Here is a 26154-nt window from a genome sequence, read left to right as displayed (position 1 = left end):
TCAATCGCACTGTGGTTGTCTAACACTGACTGCCTCAGGCATGTAGTAGCTGAAGTATGGAACAACCACCTTCTCCTTGAGTCTTGCTGCCATAAGAATCACCTAGCTGGAGGACCAAACCCAAACCTCCAGCAAACGACCATGCAAGGCTCTGCCCAAAAGGGAGAGTGGCCTTGGCGAACCCCAGAGCAACTAGTGATGGCCACTAGTGGACTCCACAAAGAAGCAGACACTGTCATGTGTGCCACCATGCCCACAGACTTCCCACTGGCAGCATAACCAGTCCCTTGGCGTGTTCTTTGCCAAGTTACTTTACCTCAAACAAGCTTTTGAGAGGGATGGCAGAGCCAAGTCTGCCCTTCCCTTTGCAGTCGCACGCCACAGCAGAACACTGCCCGGAGCACAGAGCTCTCTGTCAGCTTGATGAAACGTGGTGTTGCATATAAAACTGGAACTGCCCTCAGATTATTGAAGAAACAAAAAATCTCATGAAACATACATTTTGTAATGTTTTACAGGCTTGATACCACACTCTGCTCAGCAAGACAAAAAAAATCCCCTACCTCTAACTCCATCAGTTCGTCTTTTTTTTTGCAGATGGCTGCAAGTCCTCTGTGTTTGCACATGCATATGAACACATACATATGAACACACATGAACTTGGACATATTTTTTCTAAATCATTGAAGAACCAGAAATTTCATCCTTTTGCATGCCAAAATTGGCTGTACTTAGCAGAATCAATCCCCCTCCCAAGAGCAACTAAGAAAGTGATCTGCAAACTGTTTTCCAAATGGTTGCCTTTTGTGCTTGTGGTTTTTTAACATTTGAAATAGCTGATTCTCACATCCCTCTCTCTGTGAAAGAAGTGGGAAGATTCATGGATCTGACTAATCTGAGCAACAGTATCTCGAAAAAAGAAGGGAAACGTATTTCTAAGGACTAAAATGTATAATCAGCTTGAACCTGGAAAGTGTCCTTAAATTTTCATTTTTTTTACACTGTAAACTCCACTGTTTCACTAAAATACAAAGCTGAAGTGAGAAAGGACTGAGATCGGGTCTGTGCTAACAAACAGCATCTGGCAGTTCTGGCACATGCTTAAACAGGGTTAAACTTACTGCAGTTTTGGGGAAAACTGGACAAAATTTAAATTTTGTCTTCTGAAAATGTATGCTGAGAGCTAATACACTTCCTGTTTAATAGTTGTTGAAAAAGAAAGTTATGATAGTGCAGAAAATATAACACACACATACAATATATTATCTCACACAGCTGTAATAAAGCAATTAAAAATACAGTAAAACCTAATGTAGGCACCAATTATATTTTTGGCATTAAAGCAGAATATTTGTTAAGAAAAAAGAAACCTGTACTGGGAGACATATTCCAGTGCATGGCATGTCACTGAGAGAGGCCACAAAATCTGAAATTCAGCCTTCAGTGGCACCATGGTTTTTCTTCAAATTTATCTACAGCTCCTTCTGCAGCAGCAAAAAAGAAAGGACAGCTGGAAAAGATGGGATGCCCTGGAAAGCGATAACCTTTGGATATTTTTTCTTGTTCTTTTAGGAACATTTGAATATAGCCTAGACTACCTCTCAGAGCCAGCCCAGCGCCTGCCCCATGGTAGGAGGGCAGCCTTGCTCTGGAAGAGCCAGGCCATCTTACCTGCACACAGAGGACACTGCTATTTCGCACGCTCAGGACATTTTAAATTCTTCTAGGATATAAAAAATTCAAAAATCTCCTTACTGACCAGAGTTTGTGCACTTCCTAATGCATTACTCGGCCTGGGCTAACTTGCTCACCCGTAAGCTCTTCAGCAATTCCAGCAGGCATCTGTAAACCTACCACTGATTTGCAGCATGGATCTTTTAGGTTAAGTCTAACCAATTGAGCGGTCTATGCCACACTGTCACTGCTGAGAAGAAAAACTCCTCTCTTGCTGCTAAATTGGTTTGGGCAACTGCCAGGGCCCAACTTAAATGAAACCAGACAGCAGACGTTGAGCTGCCCAGCAGCACTGCTCTGTGTTGCACAAAGTGCCTGCTGCGTGCCAGCTCAGATGTCTCTACAGAAAAACTCACCTGAGGTAACCTACACAGTTGTTCAGCTAGCACGTACGCAGGACGGAACCACCAAGTAGCGTGGTCGCTCAAACCTTCACCGTTGCTTTACTTTTTCCAGAGACCCTGCTCATTAACCAGATAAAGAGCTTCACTGCCCAGACGAATAGTTAGAGTCTAAGCGTTTCTCCCCTGTGCTCGATTTTTGTACAATTTGAAATAAAAAATTAACTATGAAATTGATTCAGCTTCCTAGTCCTGTGTACTATGAATTCTCTTTTATTTTTGCTGTCTGTTGTATTTTGCCAAAACTAAGAGCTAAAGCAGGAAAAACACAGAAGAAAGGAGGCACCTAGTCAATGTTTAATAAAAGAAGGACTAAAGCAGTATACAACATTGCACCATTTGGCATCGTCCAGCAGCTCTTTGCAGGATGATGGATTGTGGAAGGATGATTTGGGAGAAAATTAAAACCGGGCAGAGCTTTGACAATCCACCTCTTACTAAAGCACTTGAAATCTGAAATAGCTGAACTTTTTTTTTCCTCAAAGGAACACTGTATATTATACTCACTGACCTTTTCAAACACTCCAGATGAGGGGGAAAGCACACAGAGGGCACATTTTCTTCTGCACTCTAGTTGTGGGGTACATCTTACTTGTTTTTTTTAGGGAGAACTCAGCTTTCTAACCAGAACCTGTGGGAAGTGTGCACATGTTCAGTAGCCTAAGACAGTTGGGTACTGATTTTTTTTCTTAATAAAGAACTGACCTTGAATCATGAAAGGAGTCATTCTTCTCTTATACTGATGGTCTTCTCCTGTCCAAAGCAAAAGAGAGCAACAAGCACACACCCACACACACATGTCTGCATGCACTTCTGTGACTGAACCAGGAAGAAAGGGAAGAGAGCTTAAGTTCATGCACATTTTTATTGAGTAGTAATATAAAATGCTTCTTTCATTGTTACAAGTGCATGCTTTGATTGCCAACATTTCGAAGTCAAATTACAAAGGCAAGGCTGTAGGCTGTAGTGAATTACTTGGGCACTTATACAATTGTTAAAAAATATCAATGGACTGTCTTGTTTTGTTTCTTTTTCTTTTTTTAGAATGAACCAGTTGAAACCCGTAACTGATATACAAAGGGAAAAAAGTGAAAAAATTACACATTTTGTGGCACATGACAGAACAGAACAAAATGACTAAACCATTATGACATTAACAGTTATCATGCATTTAGAATTCCACATGTAACTACAAACTTATTTAAATTTCACAAGGTTTGCTAAACATGCTACCCATCTATATGTGCACTGACAAGCTTATGTTAAAAACTTTAAGAATACTCTCCCCCTTAGATTTTTCAAAGCTTTTTTTTGATTACAAAATTTCAAAGGCATTAAGCATTTTTTTAGAGAATATAAAGTACGCCCGTATACATACATTTCCAGTATAAGTCAGACCACTAAGCGCATTACAGTCCCATACAGGCCTATACAGCCATTTTTTCTTAAAAAACATGCATAGGCAGATTTTTACAGAATATAGATGCTTTTCACTGCACTTAATATGGTGTCTTGTTCACTATACTTAAAAATGCACCACTCATAAATATTTAAATTCAGCAAGCCACAACCAAGACTTGATTTACCAAAAAAACCCAGAAAACCCCCAAACCAAACCCCCCTAAATATAAACAGCAAAAAAAAAAAAAAGATAAATGTTATCATTATTCCAGTTTTTTTTTTTAAAATAAAGAAAAGGATAATTGCTGCCAAATTAGTAAGATAAGTGTTATATTTAAAGAAGGGCATTGAAGCACACTAAAGAAACCTGAGGTAAGCATAATCTGTACAAAATTAAACTGTCTCTCTCTCACTCTCTCTTTCTTTCTCTCTCTCTCTCTCTCTCTTTTTTTTGGCATTTTAAACAAATTTCCAACATTCCTTTTTTTTTTTCTTTTTTTTCCCCTCTATATTTTTAAAGACTGCCTAATTTATTTCATAGCCATTGTCTGACAAGAGTAGCAAAACTTTATCAATAAATAGTCCTTATTTAGTTTGTACATTTTGTTAAAAATGTTTTGATGTTGTCGATGTTTAGTGCTGCAACTGTAAACGTACAATAGTTAGTAAGAAATTAAACAAAGTTTTCATGTTCAGTAACATAATAAAAGGCCTTTCAGTAACCTATCTAGACGTTCCCAATGCAGTAGGAAAACATGTTCATTCCCCTAACTTTGCAATATATACCAGCATGAGTTTTCATTTTTCTACAAGCATTTTAAAGGCATATCCAAAGGAGGTGTCTCTCCCCCACCCTCCCTCCCACCAAATTAAAGTTGTCGATCTCTTCGTAGATGATTTTTTGTAAACTGAATCCAACACCTGGCCCCCAGAGCAAGTAAGCCGTTATCAGAGGCAAGAACATCCCACTGCTGATGTGCAGCAACCCCATCGCGCCCTGCAGCTCAACCCCCCTCCCGGACAGTGGTCACTGAATATTGCTGCTATTACTGCCGTTGCTGTCCGTGCCATTAGTCTCTGTGGAGATTGCCTTGTTGATGGAGTTAAGGTTGGCATCGGATGGCACGTCTCTGCGCGGAGGCATTCGCTCATTAATTCGATCTAAGCCTTTGGCCTCTTCGAAGCTAGTGATCTTATGCTGGGGTGAAAATCCTTTGATAGCTAAATAAAGGATTATTAAAAAGTAAATTAGCAACATAAAACTCTTGGCGGGTTTTCCCCCAACGCAGCAATGAGTGAGAAAGTCCTTCATTGTGAAGGCAGCAATGAGAAGATCTGACAACACGACCGACTCCTTACCGTACTCAGAAAGAGCTGGAGGTTAACCACCACTGTCTCTTGAAACACAACCGATTTTTTCAACAAGATCAACATCAAAAGTTTAGTTGTCTGCTGGGATTCAGCTTAAAATGCTAAGAAACTGACATAAAACTGCACTTTGCAATTAGAAGCCATGCTTAGGGCACGGCTGTGAGCCAGCGAGTTAGCATTTGCTGTCATCGCTTCCAGTCTTAAAGACATCGTGCCTCACCATAATACACTTAACCAGGAAAAACTCCCATTTGACTTGCAAAGACCAGGGCAAAAAGTGATGGCCGGTTACAGATAGTGATGGCATGGTGAGGCCAGTTTGCAGGATATACATTAAAGCTATGGGAGATCTGGGGTGACTCTACAAAACTGCCATACTGTTCCCAACACAGGCAAGCTGCTTGTTGATTGCTCAGGGCAGTTACCCTCCCCAACATGTCCCTGGACTTCTAGAAAGCAGCTTGAGTGAAACAGCAGTGACACTGTGCAACATGGACCAGGGATACTGAAATTTTGTCACATTTGTACAATTTGACTTTGGAAATGCACTGGCAAAGGACCACAGTTCCAAGTGAACCTGAGGACTTTTGACCTGCCCTTCAGCAGCAAGATTGGTGAGGCCACACCAACCTCAGAAAGCAGCCAAAAGCTAGGAAATGTATTTAGGAGTATGATTTTTATTTTATTTTGCTTTACTTTTTCTCTCTTTAATTGAAGAGTTGAATATCTATAGATTTAAAGCAAAAGAGAAAAAGCACTGCAGGCAAATATCAGGTGACAGCTCCGTAGATAATTTGTCACGGCCTTCTGTGTGTTTTTTCTCTTTTCTGCATGAAATCAATGCACTGCACTTCCAGAACTGGCACTCTTGCTATGCCTCTATCTTAACATGCCATAGAGCAGAAATGGTGTGTTAGTACCAGGAGACTGCAAACTCCCTGGGGATAAAATGGCAAAGGAGTTTCAGAGATCAAATTCAGTATTTCTTCCCTCCCATTATCTTCTCTTTCAACAAGTGAAAAAACCCCAAACCCCAGAACATCCCTGGTACCAATCTACCACTCCTTGCATTTTGGAGGGAGCGAGAAAAGCATTTTCATGCTGATATTTTTGCCAACCACTCCGGAGAAAATGGATAGATCCCGTTTGCCTTGGGATTTAGCTCCTTAGCCAGTTTCACAAACGCTCTATTGGAACTTTGTGAAGTGCATGAATTTTAACATGGATTATAGTTCAACTCAGAAAAACAACAACATAATGGTGATTAGTCGAGAGAGCAGAGATGGAGCAGTGAAAACAGAACAGGCCCTACAGTGAGGTTGTTTCAAGGTTGTTTTTTTTTTTTGTTTGTTTTCCTTTTCACTTTATCTTCTACCACAATGGATATGTCTAACGAGCACCCAGGCCAATCCCTTAAAGCCATAGTTTAATGGATGGCTGTGTTGAAGCTGAAACATTTGCTGTGGCCTGGAGTTTGCCAGTAGCACAGCTCAGTCAGTGTTATCAAGCCCTGAATCAACTGCAGAGGGACAATTGGTAAAGGGTGAAATATCTTCTCCATCATTAGCTTTGTCTATGTAGACCAGTCAGTACGACTACAGATGCAGTGTCTAACTAGCAAGGATGGCAAATCAAGAATTAACTTGCAGGGTGCATATTGCTGGAATGGGGCCATGCTCAATACTTCAAGCAGACGTTACCATCTGCAGTACTGAGGAAGGTGCTCTGCTGTAGTTGCTGGTCAGACAACAGGTATTAGCAATTTACATTAAGAGTATACTAAAACACAACACATAGTCACAGAAAATCACAGAAAACAGCCAAACTGTCAACAAGAATGCACACTGCAGATTAGAGATTGCTGATAGGAATAGATAATTCCAACATAAATAGCAGCTTACTCACTGCTATTTAGAAAGCAGTTGTATTTTCTCTTACTTGTTTGTTCTGTAATTTTATTCACTGCTTTACAAAAATCAAAAACAAATTCAACTGGCCAAAAGGGCACATCTTATCAACGGACAGCAGTCATCAGATTTTCTTTTAAAATTAACTAAGAAAAAATACCCACAGAAAATTTAGAGAGGGGCAAGAACAAAATACAACTGGAGAATTTTGTTTTAAAGGGGAATTCTGAAAATTCTTCTTCCAAAACTTTATAAAGCTAAATGAATATTGTGCACCTACATTGCACTGCGTGATTACTTAGGTTTTAACTGTAGTGTTAAAAATTGCTTAAGGGTTCAAAGTAGAGGTCTGTCAATAAAGCACCATAGCTTTCAACACTAAACATTCAGAAATCTGAGGCAGCCAGTCAATTCATATTAAGAGCTAAAATGGTGCTGGTGTTCATGGTTGCTCTAATGTAAATATCCAGTGTGTAAACTGCCACTACCAGAGGAAGACCACATCTTGCAGACAAATGTCTCATGTTGCTTTACTCTTAAAGAGAAACATAAACACGCTGAACTGTAACAAAAGACCAATAAAAATTTTTTACTAGTGACCTAAAATAAAGGAAACACATTGAAGCAAAAGAAGAAAAAAAAGGGGGTGGGAGGGTGGGGAGAACAACAAAAAGAGAGAGTATTTATAAAAAGCTATATGTTTTCTTTGACCAGAGATTGCTGAGGATGGTTTGAGATGGAGACAAGATCCAGCCTCCAGTGCACAGCTTTTGAGCTATGTGTCAGAGAGCATTTACAAGCTGCTGCCAAGTTGTGTCCCATGAAATCCAAGTCCCCTGATCTCCTCCTGTGGCATTACTCAGTGCTTAGTTCAACATACAGCAATTCCAACATGACTGTAACTTTCAGAAAGAAAAAACCACAACAGCAACGACGGGAAAAAAAAAAAACCAAAACCAAACCAGAACATTTTCCCCTTTAAAGCAATTACATTTTGGTTAATACCGAGCCACAATTGTTAGCCCAACACCCACACAATCTGTACAAGCTACAGCAAAATGAATACACCCAGCAGAGCCCTTATCTGTTGTGGCACCAACAGAAAGGGGACTGGCCAATTTACCTTCATCAGCCTCAATAGCCTCAACAGTAGCTGAAGAGAAGAAAGGGGTAGCAAAACGAATGAGAAAAATGAGCAGAGGATTTTAACTCTAAGAACAAGTCAGTGAACAGCAAAGGAGCTACAACACTAATGTTACTGCAAGTGCTGGATTTTGGCAAAACAGACACACAGAGAAAGGCTTACACAAAAACAATAATTTGCAGATTGAATTCAGCTATAGTTTGTTCTGAAGCAGAAGTTTCACAAACTACAAGTTTTTAAAGACACATTTGAGTAGTTTTCTTTTGAATCAAAGGAACTACAAAATGAAAATGTCTTCCATATTGCACATCTGACCTGAAAAGGTCATTGTCTAATTTTCCCAGCTTTGAATAAGAGCAATTTGATTTGCCCTGTCAAAGGAAAATGAAAAGTGGCATAAAGCCATCACACAAAATTTGTACCACTTACAATGTAAGCATGAAAAGTATTAACTGCTAGTACAAGGCAAAAGAGCCACATATACAACTTCTCAGAATTACCTTTTTTTTTCTCTCCCCTCTTTCTCCTGACTAAAAGAACCTCCCTACAGAATGGGACAGAGTTTGCTATGACAGCTTTGCCTTTGCTTGCAAATCTCACACAGTCTGCTTCATCTGTAAGCATCCTTTCTGTCAACTCAGACTCTGAAAACAGCATTCTTCTCATATTTTATTAAAATCAGTGGACATAGATACAAGATTGAAAGCTGTTGATCCTTCAGAACTGCAAAGCATGGTCAGAGAGAAAGTTTGTAATTGGGAGGTTGCTGCAGTATTATTAATACCATATTACCACTATTTCAAAAACATTCATTGTTCTTATAGACATAATTTAGTTCTACCCATCAGCTTGGGCAGGAATTTGTTTCTAGCCATCTATTTAGAAGCTGATGGAAATCAGCAAATGCAATCTAACATTGCAATGGTACAGCTCAAACATTTAAGAAATTCTGATTTTCAAGAGCAATTCTTATTTAGAGAGTATCTCAAGAAACCAAGGTTTTAGGAATTTCTCTTTTTTTTTTGTCTTATTTTCCTCTATGTAAAAACTTTTTTTTTTTATAGTTAGGAATGTTAAATATGGATTGAGCTCAATACTAAGATATGTATACGCTATAATAAATACTAGTATGTATTTAATACTAAAATATGTATATCTTGCTGCATGGGGAAATGAGAGAAGCTAACCCAGATGCACCAAGGTAAGCCTATGCTGCTCAAGATACAGAGCAAGAGAGATGGCAAAAATCACAGAACAAAACCAGTACAAACTAAAAAGAAAAGGAAACATAATAAATGGGATGAGAAATTAAAATTAATAACTGGATCCAAACCAGCACTGACACATTAGAAAAAAAATTACGACTAAAATGTGTACTCCACAACGCAACATAATACTCATATTTTCTGTTAATACATATGGTAATATGAATGTGTGCTTAACAGAAACTATGTGAGTGTTAGATTATTTGGTGAAGGGGGTGCTACATGTTAACTAACGTAGAAGCTTGTGTATAGTAATGTTTTACTAAGCCAGAATACTGCAGTATGAGAAGATTTTCCTTTTAGCTATTTTTAACAAGAACTTCAGGCAATTTTTTTCAAATTCATTTCAATTCCTAATATTTTGCCAGAGTAACAATAGCAGTTTCCTTGGACCAAATTTTCTGACAAATTTGAAGCAACTATACAGAGAAAAACCTAGGTGAAGACTGCAATCTCATTAAGTAAGGCATCCCGTGGTATCATATTGCAGCATTTTCAAAGCAGAACGTTACTATGTTGGTAACACAAGTCATCAAAAAGAAAAAAGGGAAGGGAAAAAAAGGGAAAAGAAGGTTTACCACCGTATACCTGAATCTTCTAGGTCAAAGAGACAGTAAAGGGAAAAATAGAAAGAATGCTCCAGGAAGGAAACAGGATAACAGGAGGCTGTGACTGCATTAAGATTATAAAACGTTTCTATTTCTTAAATCTGTCAACAGAACCTCAGTAAGTGAGAAACATTCTTGTGTGCCTGCAATATACTCTACAGCAATACACAGAAGAAAAGGAGAGCTTACAGTAGTAAATTAAATACTTTGCAGCTTATTCCAAAAGAAATATTTCATCAGCTGCAGGCCTACTGTAGGGCTTACAGATTTCCTGTAACATGAAGCACTTGGTACGAAACGGAACTGACAATCTGTATTGTGTTTGTGCACAAGGCAAACAGTGCTTGTAAGAGCCTCCCTTCACTTGGGCTTAAATCAGAGAGAAACTGTTCTCATGCTGTCACTGAGAATTGCTAAGAGAGAAAATCTAATACTAGAGCTATTTTCCATTGGTGATTCTCTAGAAGGAAGAACAAATGAGATAAGAGTGTCATTATCTAAGCTGAACATTCAGTACTCTAAGCATATCAACAGCTGCCCTTAAAAAAAAAAATCAAAATGTTGTGTGCACGTCATATGCAACGCTGATCTACGGTTGATTTTGAGGGACTTTCCCCACCCCCTCTTTCTGAAAATCAGTGGTATATAATAGGTCTTGAGAAGTGGCCTTACATGAACTGCTCATAAATGCTCTGATACAACAAACTGCCTGCTCGATTCTGTCCTTTATTTTTTTTCTGAGAAGACTGTGGTTACTTTTCTTGGGTTCTGTGATTGAAAACCAGTTGTTTTTTATACACATAATGACACACGCAGGCAAATGTGCTCACCGCTTTGCAGTGTTTGCTTTCCTCCAGAGAGCACACCACTGGGCAGCATTCCTGTCGGAGTCAAACCTTTCAGTGTCAGCACACTTTCACTCTCTTCTCTGCAGAAGGGAAAAAAAAAAAAAGTAAATAATAGCCTTTTTTTTTTAAAAATAAAACAAACACATGGAACATGTTTTAAACACCTTAAGCTACACCTGCCCTGCAATGATTTGGTTATCTCCAGTCTCCTTACCAGGACAGACAGAATTCCATGATAACACCAGCACCAGTGCAGTTTCCCTCACTGCTGTGTACATGGTTCTACACCATACACAGACTCCCACTATAATTAACACTATGACCTATGAAACAATATATGCCATACACTTGTATATATATACATACATAAACCCACAAACTTGATAGCAGGCAGACCAGAGGAACAGTTATTGCCAATAATACATTTAAGTGCTTACATCCTGTGGTCCAAAATCAACTTAAATTGTTGTTTTGATTTTGTCTACACTAGCAGTCAGGTGCATTATTTATTAATGACCATCAGCCACTTAAAAAAAAAGAAGCTAAAAGCTCATTAAAATTAATAAGCACTTCCACCCTTACTAGCACTGTTCCTTATAGTTTGGCATGCTAAAAATAATACTGGATTCAAGAAAAATGATTTAGGAAACCTAAATATGTTTTTCCAGTCTTCAAATACATATAGTTTTTAATATGTCAGGAAGAATACAACAGCTCTATCCAGAGAAGCCATTAAACACAGCTTTCTATGAGCACTGTTATGCTGTCTGTGATTACATACTTTCTCAGCAGCAAAATTGACCTCAATTCTTTAAGTGAAACCTATTTTGAAGTGCTTTACTTTGAAATATATAATGACATTAAGCTGGAGGAAGCAAACACAAAGAATTTAGTTCTGCGTTCACTTGAGGATAACGTGGTTTCATCTATCAAAACCATCTCTCAGCAATTCTACTACTAACAATTTTCTTTAGACCTATGAACCCTGAATTACATATTTGAAATAACTCTTGTTTACCTACTACATATACTCTTCAAGCTCTATTTTTAGTTCGAAAATGATTCTCCTTGTACAGACTTCTCTTTGTGTAACAGTCAAAATCAAACTGTTTTCCCTGCAAGTTTCCTAAGCAATTAGAATCAATGCAACAGCCAAATTAACACAGCATTTTCATTATCAAGAGTTACACAGCAGAGTTTTTGTGTTGTCTTGATTATTGCCTCTGCAAGCAAATGTATAATCTGCCTTTTCAATTCAGTCTGTTTCATCTTTTTTTTAATTAAACCACAATGACACTTTCAGCTTCACCTTCATATGATAAACTTATTGACTGTTTTTTCTCCTTAAGCTGCATATTCCTAAGAAATGATCTGCACCACAAATTTTGAGATTTCTAGCCTTCAGTGTTCTTTATTTTCTATTTGATGTCCTTTAATTCTGCTTTTAAAAAAGGAAAGTAAACTGATTAAATAATTTATTTACTTCCCTCCTGTCTAAATATATCCTTAGTCAGACTTGAGAAACAAAATTGCAGAGAGGCAATGATAGGGAATCATGAGGTCTTCTACTGAGCTTAAGCAAACCTTTCTATGATAGCTACTCCTGGCAAAGCTTATTTATAACCTTTGAAACTCAATACAACACTATTTTCATATCTAATTTTGAGACTGAAGTTGCTGAAATGATCTCAGTTTTACATTCAGGTTACATCTTTGAGGAAGGTGGCCACTCAGGCTCAGACAAGAGATGTTCAGCCAAGTCCTTTGAAGGTGGTCACATCAGGTGCTGATCAGTCAGAAACGCTTTTCAAGAATGAGTGAAATAAATTTCACAAGCCAGCAACGATTCAAACAGGAATTTCAAAGGTTTCTGAAATAGGTTGTTTTAGAGGATGGTGTCATTGCAGTCTTTGCAGAATTATACACAGTTATCAGACACTTCTGTGTTAAATGTGGATTGTGCCGGCAAGATAGAAAAAAGAAACCAGGATATTCTATAGGAAGAGCATTTGCAATATTAACCTTGTTTTACCTTTGTTGTCTAGAAGCTTGGTACCTAGCTGAGAAGAAGCAGCCTTTCCCAGCAAAAGAGAAAAGGTACTCCCAGGAGGACAACGGTGGCTGGGATGAAACGTCACTCATCCCCCTGGAAAAGCGGTCAGCAAAACTGCCCACTGGAGGTACCTGTTTATTTGCTAACTATGCCTCTGACCACAGTAAGGGTGTGGTGCACTTGCTCATTCAAGCTAAGTGAGAACAAATACACTTTTCATCCCTGATCCTTCCTGCAAAGTTTTAAGGTCCATCAGTAACCAAGAACTGTAAAAGGTTCAGCAGCTTCGGTGAGTGAACCACTGGCTACTCCTCTACCCAATACAGGCCATGCGGGTCTTGTGGAGATGTTGGGATGCATGTGGCAGGGGTAAAAAACTGTCTCATGAACAACTCTGAGATTAATGTGACAGATTTCAGGGAAAGGTCGAGACTGATTTCCCTCAGTGCCTTAAAATGTTGATTTTCATGAGACAATTTAAGAGGGCTCAAAGTTTCAAACAGTGTTAAAACCCAAAGTCATGAGGCTTATACATATCACTTTAGACAGAGCACATGGCAGAATTAATCTGTACTGTTCTTCCATCTCTGAAGCCACTGAAAAGCTTCTGCCCTACAGTTCCCTTTGAAAAAGTCTTTGACATACAGGTGATGTCAACCATCTGCAAAGCATCAAAACTCAAATATATCATCTGAGTACCCTATTTCAGGCCCTTCTGCATACTGAAGTCCACATTTCTGTTGAATTAATTGTCTATTTCAAAAGGTGCTCCACAACAAAATATAGTGCATCTGAAAGCAGCAGTTCAAGGTTATCACATTTCCCAAACTTTGTTTGCTCAACTATCATCAGAGAAAAACAATCACGCTGTTTTATGAAGGTGGTGGCAATGTTAGCTCCAGGCTCTCTGCCAGACTTGGTACAGAGGAGCAGGTGGAAACATTTGATTGCTCCCCCATCTTGTTTAGGGAAAAACCATGATGCTAACTGTTGAGGTTTTTTTTATGGGTACCATTTTGAGGTGGCTTGTGCATCACTAGTAATTCACATATAACACTTTGGGAACTCCAGGTACAAAGTTCTCCATCTCAGTGTGCTATTTAAAGCTATTCTGCTGCAATCTGCAGTGTGTGGGCAAGCTGTTGTGTCCATGCAAAGCTCCACTGACAATCTGCCCACTGCTTGCATGCTGCAGAGAAGTCTCAAATCAAGCAAATTTGAGAGTTTAATCTGAAATTAAGAGTGTATTCTTCAAGTAACTATTTTTATTTCCTCTTTTTATATCAATCATACAATCATGGCAATATGTTTTAAAAAAATCCCTTGCTTTTGCACTAACCATAATGATCATAAACTGACTAGAGCAGAGCAACATACAAAATTTCCTGACAAAAAAAAAAATCTCTGATGAAAGGGAGGTAGAACTGTATTTTCTATATTTAGACTTCAGCACAGCACAGCATGTTTTCTCTTCTGTTCAGAGACATCAAATGGAGAGTTCTAAACATTGGGTAGCAATTAGTTACTCATGTTCATGTGCTTGGAGGAGTGCAGCCCAAGGTAATGAGTTACTGCTGTCTGCACAACGATTTCCTGGATTTTTAGTTAAATGACCCTAATGCTTTCATCTTTACTCATGGCTTTAGCAGCAACTGTGGCGGACAAAGTGGGATACTTGGCTTCCTTTTTAATTAGACATAATGTGGAACACACCCTTTCTTCACATTTAACTCTTGTCTTGCAGTGGCTGGGAGTTCATTAGTACACCTGGTGAGCAAAAGCTTTTAAAAAATCAAAGGCTAATTGCAATGTTCTTTCCTGATGTCTTTTGTTTGTCTTTGTTCAGCAAAAGCCTTGAGGAAGAAGATTCTTCAGAGCCATAATGAATAGCAGTATTGTATAAATAAAACAATCATAAAATGATTCCAGGAACACTCAGTTGGGTGGTACACTAAAATACGAAATTTGCTGTTTGATGAACAGCAGTGCGCTCTACCCATTCAAAGATATCCTTTAAAATAAAAAAAAAAAACCAACAACCTGAAAGCACAAAACCTTACCTTAACACTGAGAAAACTCTAGCCATTTTTCCTATTGCTCTTATCTTGTTCCTTATAACCTCCTTTCGAGCAGCAGCTGTTGCTCCTACGAAACACACATTAAAAACAGTTATAGATATCTGTAAACAATACATCACTGTTCTGAACTCCAAATACAAGAAACATCATATTAATGCCATGGTTTGCCAAACTAAACCACATTTTTAGCCAATACCAAATATACTTTTTTCTTTATTTACAGCTCAAGACTGATCACTTTTGAACAATCTAGTTATTAGTACCTTTAAGGAGGTGATCCCTTCCTTACTACACATGAAAGCTGCATGCTTTTACATCAATGTTAGCTAATTTTCCATTTCAAAAACATTTTCAGAAACCATACTCTTTTGAAACCAAGTTTCTTAGGAAACACTCAAAAATGCCAAAAAGATATTCAACATGAACAATGCCAAAACAATTTTAAAATAGAGTTTAAAAAAAGCTTAAACAACAATGAAGTCAATACTATTTCATAACCTTATCATTTTAAGGGAAAACCAATCACGTTTTGCTTAATTTTCTAAGGCCAAGAGTGTCCAGTTAGGATTTCCCATCCCTAGTTAAAAAGTATTTAAAGGATTACAAAACCTAACAGCAGAGTCCTGGAAACCAGAATGAAATTGTTGGCAGTGGTTAAAAGAGTTCCACAGAGCAACTTCTTTCTCACACAATAACCTGCCTTAGAAAGGATGTATGCTGGAACTTAGCTACAGGTCAGGTAGGTTTGTATGTATCCATGTTACTTGGGTATCATCAAAACCTAGTGTATTATCTGTGCATCCGAGAGAGACAAGAGACAACCACAAGAGAGGACCACTTGAATGGGAAAAGCCAACAGTGCTAATTAACCAGAAAGGGAAACTTTTTTTAATAAGGACATCCCACATCCCCAGGAACATACTATGTTATCCTAAGCAAACCAGTTTCATTTAATTCTCACAGTCATAACCACATAAATCATGAAGATTTTCTTCCACAGGTTTCTGAGTGACAGGTAACCTTGGCTTGCACAGATGCTACCTTACAACTCCTGCCTTGGAAGTTCAAGATTGCAACCTGAAAACCATTACACATCATGGCAACACTTCCTTCTTCACTGCTCCAGATTTCAGGGACAAAAATGAAAATGTCCCTTGTCAATTCCTAGCAAATCGATCCATTTTACAAAGTGGAGTCCATCATGGAAGCAGAAAGGGCCTAAAATGAGGGAGGCAGTTATGGCAGCAGAGGGAACAGTCCCAGGGAGCTGGGGTAGCAGTGGAGACAGCCACCTGTGGATGATTGATGAATGCAAGAGATGAAAAGCTGCAGAAATGAGGCCCTGGACCTTCCTTTGCTGTATTACAGGCGCAAAGTGACTTCAGATAAAAGGGCTCATAACAAAATGTGGGCTCTGCTGAATTCAATGTCAAAGGTCCCATCTGCTTCAGTGGCACCAGTGTTTCACACACTGCTCCTCCCCTGTGTGACTCCAGTCACTCTCTGGGCAGTGCTGGAGAGATCCAACACTGCCACACAGGAGAATTTCTGGGTGGCTTCTGGGAGCTGACTGTGCAGTAATTCTCACAGTTTCAGTTTTCTCCATGTATCTCTGCTGCTGGCAGCCCCATGTCTCTTCTATGAGGCACTGTCACCTTTCCTCCTGCAGATTTCTCAATTACAATTAAACTTGTTACAGTTTGAGACTACCACAGGAATGGGAAGCATTGCTTCATGAGATCTACTACATGACTAGGTGGCCTGGCTGATTCCCTGGCATTTTAGAAGAGGTGAAAAGGAGGTACTTTTTTTTCTGCTCTTTAAATTCAAAACAGGTAGTCATCCTTTGCAAAAAAACTTTCAAAATTGAAAATAAACTCAAGTCACAAATCCTGGAGGTGTTCAAAAGAAAGCTAAGTAACCACAGGAAGAAATATTCACAGACAATGACATAAAAACTGAGAATAAATCTCACTGCAACTTTTAACATTGGGGCCAAGACCAAGTTGAACCCCAAACAGTGCAAGTTTGATTGAGTTGGGTTTGATAAAGTGAGAACTCATCAGCCATGCACAGGGAATCCTGCAGAACTGCTTGTGGGGCCATGTGGCCCTGAACAGCCTGTGTACAAATGTGTCCACATGAGTCACCTATGTGCCCACAGCTATCACAATCTGCACGCTCAGATGTTGGTGACTGTATGCTTATGTGCTGGGATGTGTTTGAACCTCTGCTGAGGAGCATTCACTAGGTGTCTTACAGTCACACATGCTACTTTTGCATGCATCCATCTTTTGGGGCAGGTATTAACACATTATTTCCAGACATTTCTGTCTTACTAGACTGTCCTGAAATCATGGGCCTATGTTTTGAAGTTCAAATAGAAGGAAACTATGCTTAGAATGATAGCTTTCAAATCTCCCACATATAAAGATAAAAATATAAAGAAAAGATATTAAGAATAAAAAGATGAAAAAAAGGATAAAAAAATATAAAGCCTTAGGCATAAATGTCTAATTCTAGACAATAAAGAGTGGGAGAAACAGCTACAATTCAGCTGTAACTGAATTAAATAGAATATATTTGTAACAGCTTAACGAAAAATTTATATTATACAGCAATGATTTGGTTGGGCTCTTCAGGAAACAGAAGGGATATGTTCCTGCCTCACTTAGTACCATCTCACTGAATTGCACTCTCAAGACACACGAAACAGAGTTTTCAGCCTTTTTAAACCTGAAAGCACTTAAATACAAAGTCTTTTGACACCCCATAGTGTGACTAACCCTACTTGTTTATTAAAACCCCACACTGTTCTAGTTTATTTTATAAGCATATTCAAGCTTTTCCAGTCACTGTTTAAATTCCAGAAGAGTTGAGAACTGAAAACTGGAACTATAATTTATGACTCAAGTGAAATACAATGCCCCATGTTTAAATATAAAATAAAAAATGGGAAAAAACCTACTTAATAATAAAACACAACAGGCTCAAAGGTAGTACTTTGTTTGTCCTCAATACATACAAAAGGTTGCCACAAAATCCACTTAAAAGACACTGGTGTCCACTGAATTTCTTAATTTGTAACAGATCTATGGAAATAATTTTAAATATTCCATGTTTACTAAATATTAGTTATTTTATTTATCCAATTTGGGTTTTAAAAACGTGCTAAAAATAACACACCTGATATTCACAGTGTTTTATTGTCCTGTTAGTTTTGACTGAATAGAACTAACCTGATATAGTATTTGGATTGAGTGACTATTTATACATAAATCCTAGACTCATATTTCAAGTGTGATCACTCCAGTTTAGCATTTAGAAATGAACTATTACTACAAATCTTTCTGAATTACTTCAGCTACACTTAAGCATACACTTATGTGAAACAGGGGTCATAACCTGAGAACAGACTATGAGTAGAAGGATTAATTTTACCCTTGCAAATATTATCTGATACCCTCTTAAATTTTTGCTTCCCTTTAAATATCTAAACAAACCCTATTTGCATGAAGGAATTTCAAACAGAAATCATGAACACTGTCAAGTTTAAAATGGGAGTGGAAAAATTACTTGGAAGGTAGAATAAAAGCTTTGAATCTTACTTCAGTAATTTAACAAGTTCTATTGGATTTCACGCTCATAGCATCCAAACAAAGATCCTGCAAGCTGGATATGTAGGACTTACATGAAATGCAATTTAGACCTTCAGATTAAGAAGCAGAACAATAAAATAAAAGATGATAAACTCTGAAAATATACTGAGACGTTTTCGATCCATTCAGTCCTACGATACTGAGTGAAAAACAGCCAAACCCAAATCTCTCACTGGTATCCCAATATCTTAACTAATTACACATTAGGAAAAATAATGAAACTTAAGCCTTCCATCTTTTTGAATACCTTTCTTCTGTGCACAAATGGGGTCTTCTTATGAATTCCAAAGAGGGGGAAAGAAAAAGGTCAGTGCTGTTTGTAGAATGAAAATAAAAAATAATACAGAATATTTGACAACATCAATGTTTAAGTAAAGTCTGAAAAACAGAAAAGGGAAAAATTAGGCAGAGAACATCCAAAAGGAATGAAACAGACTGAGAATGATGGGGGGGAGGGGAAAAGGGAACAAAAAAGGCAACACTTTTTCACCTTAAAGCCTGATTAGTAGTTTTTGCAGGAAACCAACATGCAGGCAGATCAGCAAAGCTTAGCCTTGGTGTTACCACCTCTTGAGTGCATACTCTCTCCTATACTATTGCAGCTGCTTTGATAAGGCTTAGCCACTTCTCTAAAACACCCCTTCCAGTTTGTGTGAGGTGTGCGTGCCTGATGACACCTCCTTTCTTAGAAAAATGAAGCCAGTTCTTCCAGTTTATTTACACGATAGCTGAAAGAATATCACACTATCATAGACATGTCTGCTGCTTCTGCCAAAATCTGTGCTATCTAGTGCACAAATGTACTTGTTCAAGAGGTCCAGCAGATTACAATTATCAAATCCAAACACTACCATGGTACAAAGTATTGCATTTTAAAGTCAACTACGTTTGAGAGCAAGACAAGGGCAGCACCTGCTGCCCAGGCACAACCGCGCTATGACACGTCTTCTGGGGGCACTGATTATCTGGTGCATGTCGATGGGTTAGTCCAGAGGCAGAGCACACCAGCGTGCCATAGTATGGCTCACATGAAAAATGCTCTCAGCATGGAAACAATCATACCTGCCTAAAGAAATGAATAAATAAAAAGATCTCATTAAAATGCCCTTCAGACACCGAGCTCAGAGAGAGTAGGTATACACTGCAGCCCAACCTTGCTGGTTTAGAACAAACATAACCAGTGGGAAAAACCCTCTGTTTCTCTCCTAGTTAAAAAATAATTCATCTGCCCAAGTAGTACCATGAATACCCTTACCAAGGTACTAGTAAGTAATTGACATCTAATGACAAGGCTTTTGCTCCATCAGCCTCTGTGTTAGTTGGTGCAGAGCTTGCCCCAGCTGAAGAGGTCACACTTAAGAGCTGTGGCAAATTTTGTATGCTATTGTTCACAGCAGAACCAGGTTTAGATCATCAGGAGATGTTTGACTTGGCAACTCTCTTTAAGCTCACACTACAGCACTGTACTGGGGAAGCTGTATTCAAGTCGAGGAATAAATGCTGCAGCTAGCACTGTGACAGTGGCTTTTCCATGAGGAGGCTGTGAGCTACAATGTTGAAAGGAACACAAAAATGAATGTAGGTAATTTAAGAATGTCTTTATGCCAATCATGATAGCAATGTTTATAAAGCAAGCAGGGCATTTGTGTCAAGTTGTCTACTACACTATTGCATCCTTTCAATTAGCTGCTTAGTTTTCCCAATCAAATACATGAGGCCAGCAATGCTGCTAATTAAAATAAAACAGGACTCTGATTATATGCTGGCTAGGTAGAAGTATTTGCAGCCCCTATTGCTAAGCAGTATGTTTGATGCACAAACCATACAGAACACAAGCTAACATTTAACATTCACCCAAGACATTTTTTGCTGAATCAGATTATATTGCAACAACCATAGGAAACAGTAAAGAAGTAGTACAGCAAGAGGAAACCATTAGAGAGAAGAAAACTTAACCTACCATACTAATGTTTAAAGCAAGTGAAACCAAAAGACCTGTACAGGCCAGCAAGGACGTATGAGATGAAGGACATTACAATTGCTTTTGTGGGCTTTTTCCCCACAAAGTGTACACAGAAACTGGCTACAACAAATTGAACCATGAAGTGTTTCCTTTAAGGGGGGGGGGGGAAAGAAAAAAAAAAGAAAAGAAAAAAGGGAATACATGCTCTTGAGCATCCTGCTCATGGCTAGATGCAATGTGCATGACTCAGAAACAAAAATAATACTAATTAAAAAAAGGGTCTCACAAGAACACCATGCAGTGAGGTCAGGCAGTACTGACGGGGCTTTGTTTTAAAGGGGGAAGTGAGAGGGGAAGACAGAGGGCAAGAAAGTGTAAGAGAAGATAAGGAATGAAATGAATGATCAGTGCAAACCATAGTGATGGATCATTCTCATTACATGTGGGAACCCAGGTCAGGGCATGTTCAAACTGCAAGGAGAGAAAGGAAATCGGCAGTGAGCCCTGAAAACTACTGATGATGTAAAAATTAGCAATGGTTTTAAAGAATCATTCTATTATACAAAATGCATCTGCTGTTGCAGATATCAGGCATTTCCTTCTATGGGAAATACTGCTAAAGAAAAATGTCAGGGGGCAAACAGGACTGTACTGCTGCAGTCCTCTAAGGAAGCCGGCCAGAAATGACTGAAGAAATAGTGCAAATGTCGAATTACTACAGGGCTGTCAATATGCAACCCTTACACAAACGGTTTTACGCTGATAATCATTCCAGTCCGTTTCATCAAGAAGATACGAAATATATCTTGTAGCTTATCCCCCAAAAGGTAAGGCTCCATGGAAAAAAAAAAAAAAGAGGTAGAACTCAGCTAACTCAACTATGTCCGAAAGAAAGAATTTTCCTGTGTTGTACAACTAATAAATCAGAACCCACCAGGAAACCATTACGGATATCAGCCTCTATTTAAATTTAAATCAATCCTCAAGTTTACTTTTATGCCTGAATCCATCCATCCATCTCTTCCATGCGTACAACCCTCATGAGCCCAGAACTCCCAGTGGGCTGGAGGTACAAGTGTGAGCCCACAGCAAGCTGCAGCACCAGCACCACAGATCCCATTTTCCAGCAGTGAGGAGGTTATCCAGGAAAGCAGACATGAACATAAGCCAGCTCTGGTTTTAGCTACACATGCTAAAGACAACAATATTTCTAACATCTTCCTTAACATAATGTTTACACAGAGAGAAATCATTGATATAAAACTGAAAACAGATTTAGACAACGGTATTAGCACTACAGTACTAGAAACGGTTTAATTATTACTCATCTGGAAACTTTAATGCTGTTAGACATCTTTATGCAGTACACACACATGCAAGCCCAGAGGACTTCAGCCCATCTTCCTGCTCAGACACCCGCAATGCTGCAAACTCTATGTCTGGAGGAGTGCCATAGTAAAACTCCTGGGGAGAGGGGGTGGGGGGGCTCATCCTCCTCACAGAACAACCACAGTAGATGCAGAGAGAGAAGGCTGCTGTCCCCCAAAATCACTAGTGCCTCACTATTTCTGACTCTGCTTTTGAAAACGTGCTCCTGAACTGTAGCTTAGGTATGGGAATGCTGACGCACTAAAATTTTAAAAAAGGACTACAGGCATTGCCTGTCTGTGCTCAGTGGAAGTTTATAGTACAATTCTAAAAGAAAGTATTAGGCTTAAGCTGAATTCATTACAAAATCCTTCCCATAAAGCCTTTGCTTTGGCATTGCATTCAGGGGGATTTCAGCCTGCGCTTAAGTGCTTTCTTGAGCCAAGGATTTTAAGCACAGGGTTTTGTTGCTACTGTATTTCATTTAACACAGTTTTTACTCATTGTATTCCTCCAAACTGTTTCACACGTTGCTTTAATTACACAGTAGCTACTTATTTGAATTTCATGAGAAAAAAAAACCTGGGCACAATATTCAAACAGGTGTTTTCTTCTCTCCACTGATTACTGGTTTCAATAAATTCAGTCTTTGTCCCAAGTCCTCTAAGATAATTGTTCATGTCCACACTCCATGGCAGATGCAGAACAGGGAATTCCATCTAGCTTTGCAGAGTAAAATCAATGCACTATCATCTATATCCTTCTCCATCACAAAGGAAACATTTGTCAAAACCCGCGATCTAGCCTTCTGCTTCTGAAGATTAAAAATAAAGACTTAGATAGAAGTTTAATTATTAATTACAGCTTCATTAAATATTTGTCTTACTGGAAAGCTATTAATTCTCCCTGTTCATTCCTTCTGCCTATAAACATCTTGAGAATATTTGGTAATGCTAGATTTTTCCAGGTTCTTTAAGGTTTTTTTTTTATTATTATTATTGTTATTTCTGTTCTTTTCCTAGATTTTTTTTTTTAAATAAAACACTGAAAGCATTCATAGTAAGAATGTTAGGGATACATGGGATTTTTTCCAGTTTTGTGCAACTGAGAAAGGGTATTCTGGAGAGCTCCAATTTATTCTTGCACAGCCTAAGAGAAAATAATGTCTAATAAAAGAAATTGACTTCTAAGAATTGCCAAATTGCAAGATATAAAGTATCATTCACAGTCAAACCAACAAGTACAAGGCAACTTATCATCATATAAATTCTAACCCAAATGACAACAGAAGTGACCGTTCCTCTCTTCTTAGCACAAATGTCAAGTTGGAACATTCTCTATCTGTGTTTTGCACATTTATTTTTATTGATTCTATTGCCCTCCATAGCCTTTTAGATACACAAGTACATTAAAAGAAATGACTAATGAAATAGCTCGAGTACAAGCCTTCCAAAGTTGTGGTACTGATGTTTTGGAAGGAGCTCTGCAGGGAGCTTATTTAATTGTATGAAGATCATTTCATTGAGATAATTAATTTTTTAATGGGAATCCCTGGGATCTTATGGATGAAATCAACATCTGACCCCTCTGTGACAATACAACCCAGATAACATGGAAAGAAATTTTTTTTTTTTTTTTAACCAAAAGAGTGAGACCAAGAAAAGGGTTAGAACAGGACAGAAGATCCGTGAATTCTTTCCAAAGCATGCAGTGAACAAATCCACTGGAGTCTAGCACAAGAATTGCTTTCAGCTGCATAAAGTTAAAGGAGACTCAGAAAATTATCACAGGGTTAGTAAATAAATTTACAAAGTAGTTTCAAGGCAAACAATCTCAACCGAGGGCAAGAGGCTCTTACCATCAAAACCATCTTCCTCTGTCCCCAATTCATCATCTGAGCAGATGTTCAGTACGTTTACCAGCATTTCTGTCACTGAAATGTAAAATAAATGCAAAACGTGGGTATTAAGCTTGCCCAGTCTAGCAGACAGCAAATTCTAGCTGTAGTAGTGTTAATGAAAATTCAGTGCAGATATTGCACTCACTTTTTAAACATGACCTTGTTTTACACGTGTAGTAATAAAAGCTTGAAGTATCTTGTGTAGTTAATAAAAAGCATAATTTTCTATAAAAATAGCTCCAAATACTATGAACACTATAACAATTAGACCTTGGGAAAAAAAATGTTTACCATCTCTTTTTGCAGCTGTCAATGAACTAGGGAACTTTTGTCTTCTCCCTCTCAATACACTTTTGCCTTTCACTCAACTTGGATAACGGAACTGACTGCTCTCCTCTTGACGCTACATTGCAGTAGTTGATTTCCCTGCACTGATTTCCTTGTTCCACAAATGGAATAACATTCCAGTTGAAGAAGTTACAGTAAGAGGCATCACAGAAAATTTATTATTTATCCATGTTTTGGGCGCTGTACTTTCAGTTCAATACAATACTAACCCTTATAATATGTCCACAAAGGGGCAGTTTCCCTTGAAATCTAGGATAAATGGACTAGATGATTTTTGTAGCTCTCTTCCAGATAGAATTATTCTATATTCAATAGAAACATAATTATTGGTAAATTCAGAATATATTCAGCTTGCTTACTTCTGAACTTGAGCACAGAAATATCAGCCTCAGGCTGCCCCTAAACTGGTCCCAGCTCTTTCTGGAAAGGCAACAGTGAGACCCTAACTAGAGAGCACACAGAATACGAACAGTCAAAATCAATTCAAGCAGAAATCACAATCAAGGAAATGTAATTTAGACACCAAAAAAGCCAATGTAATAAAATGTGAAATCATTAGCAGATGGAGAAAAACTCTGCTACATCTACATGTAGTAAGCATCATTAAAAGGGTTACTAGGCATGTCTAGACTTGCACTAGCTACATAGATCAAAACTTCAAATTTTTTAATCAAGTGGTTATTAAAATCCTCTTCTGCGACAACTATGATGGCTTGAAACATTAGAAGTGTGGGACAAAGCTATATTCTTCCTACATTAGTGAAGGATTTAATATTTCCCTTTGACAGGATTAGTGGAAAGACTTTCCACATTAAGATCAACCCGTGAAACTAACAGCTTCCTACCTTGATTGGCCTTTGAGGGGAAAAAAAGCTACAGAAAAAAAGGAAATAAATAAAAAGCTGTGTATAACATCAACTCTTACATCCATGAATTTTGTTTTGCAGAGAAAAGGAAAACAATGGTTCCACTTCTTGGGGGTCTAGACATTTCCAAGCAATTGGTAAGAGTGATCACTGGGAAGACATGAAGGAGGGGAAAAGAAACAAAAAAAAACCCCAAAAACAACAGAAAAGGAAGACAAGTGTCCACAGCCCCAGAAGCTCAACAAAACGGACTATGCATCCTGCAGCCCCACCTGGGGAAGCCACTGATGGGAAGCATCTGAAAAAAATGTTACAGAACATCTTACATGAGTGCAACGTGTCTGGCTGAGTTTAGGGCCGAAGAAAACGAAAGCATTTTATCTGCTTCACAAGAGTGTCAGTGTGGATTAGGTAATGTCTCCATTAGTAGAAACAGCTGTCTATTCTTTGTTAATCCCTACTTCATTGTCTATCTGCTTTGTTCAGAGACCTCGGGTGTCTCACCAGCAGCTTTCCTCATACAAAAGAGTAGCTGAAAACAAAGCTGGTTATGACTGCAGGTAAGAGCTACAGCTGGCTGTATTTCTAGTTGCCTATTAAGAGAGAACTGTTATTCCAAGCAGCTTTTAAGAGTTTATTACAGTTTTCTGGCAGTAATTGCTGTTGCAGCAATATACTATAATGGATGGATCAAAGCACGCTTCATCTCCGGCCCCGAATAAAGTGACTTGGCATTTAAGCAGTTTGCATTATGTATTCATTTAATATATTTGACCAAAGTATTTTCATGCCTTTTGTGTGATTGCCATTCATAGCATGAAGTTTGTCTTCAGGCAACATCAAGAGCATCATGTTTCAATAAAACAAAATTTATGTTCTTTAGAGTCTCTGAGGCACCGTGCATCCTGGGCAGACAAGGGGCTGAAGAGCAAGTTTTCCTTCTTCTAGTCATCTCCCAACTCTCTCCAGGAACTGTTAACCAGGCTGGGTTTTAGCATCACCAGCTCTGTTTTTGCTGGTGAAAAAGCAACCCATCATCATCTTGTCAGAAACATCAGCTGGGTGAGGATGCAACCATGATGTAATGAAGTCAGTTGTGATGTGCCTTGAGCAGTAAGCAATATCCAAGATAATGCCCAAAAGCTTCAGAAGGAACAATTGAGTAATCCTATTCAGTGAGAACACTTCTAGACTGCAATGCCATACAATCTATGTCTACAGCAGAAACATAATGGCATCA

General features: G+C 38.5%; 1 protein-coding gene across 1 annotated transcript in view; it reads right to left on the bottom strand.

Annotated features, from left to right (window-relative positions):
* Nucleotides 1–2981: 2981 nt before the first annotated feature.
* Nucleotides 2982–26154, bottom strand: part of PPP3CA (protein phosphatase 3, catalytic subunit, alpha isozyme) — a gene marked incomplete at its 5' end in the record, with an annotated part of 35261 nt that continues 12088 nt past the window's right edge. The window contains 5 exons of the mRNA XM_008941625.1: nucleotides 2982–4757; nucleotides 7938–7967; nucleotides 10662–10759; nucleotides 14793–14877; nucleotides 23659–23733. Of these exons, the coding sequence (XP_008939873.1) occupies nucleotides 4564–4757; nucleotides 7938–7967; nucleotides 10662–10759; nucleotides 14793–14877; nucleotides 23659–23733 (482 nt within the window). The remainder of the gene's footprint in view (nucleotides 4758–7937; nucleotides 7968–10661; nucleotides 10760–14792; nucleotides 14878–23658; nucleotides 23734–26154) is intronic.

This window comes from Merops nubicus, unplaced genomic scaffold (assembly GCF_000691845.1).
Source record: "Merops nubicus isolate BGI_N331 unplaced genomic scaffold, ASM69184v1 scaffold3226, whole genome shotgun sequence".
In the NCBI taxonomy this organism is placed as follows: Eukaryota; Metazoa; Chordata; class Aves; order Coraciiformes; family Meropidae; genus Merops; species Merops nubicus.
Note: the sequence above shows the minus strand (reverse complement) of the source record. Positions and strands in the feature narration are given on the sequence as shown.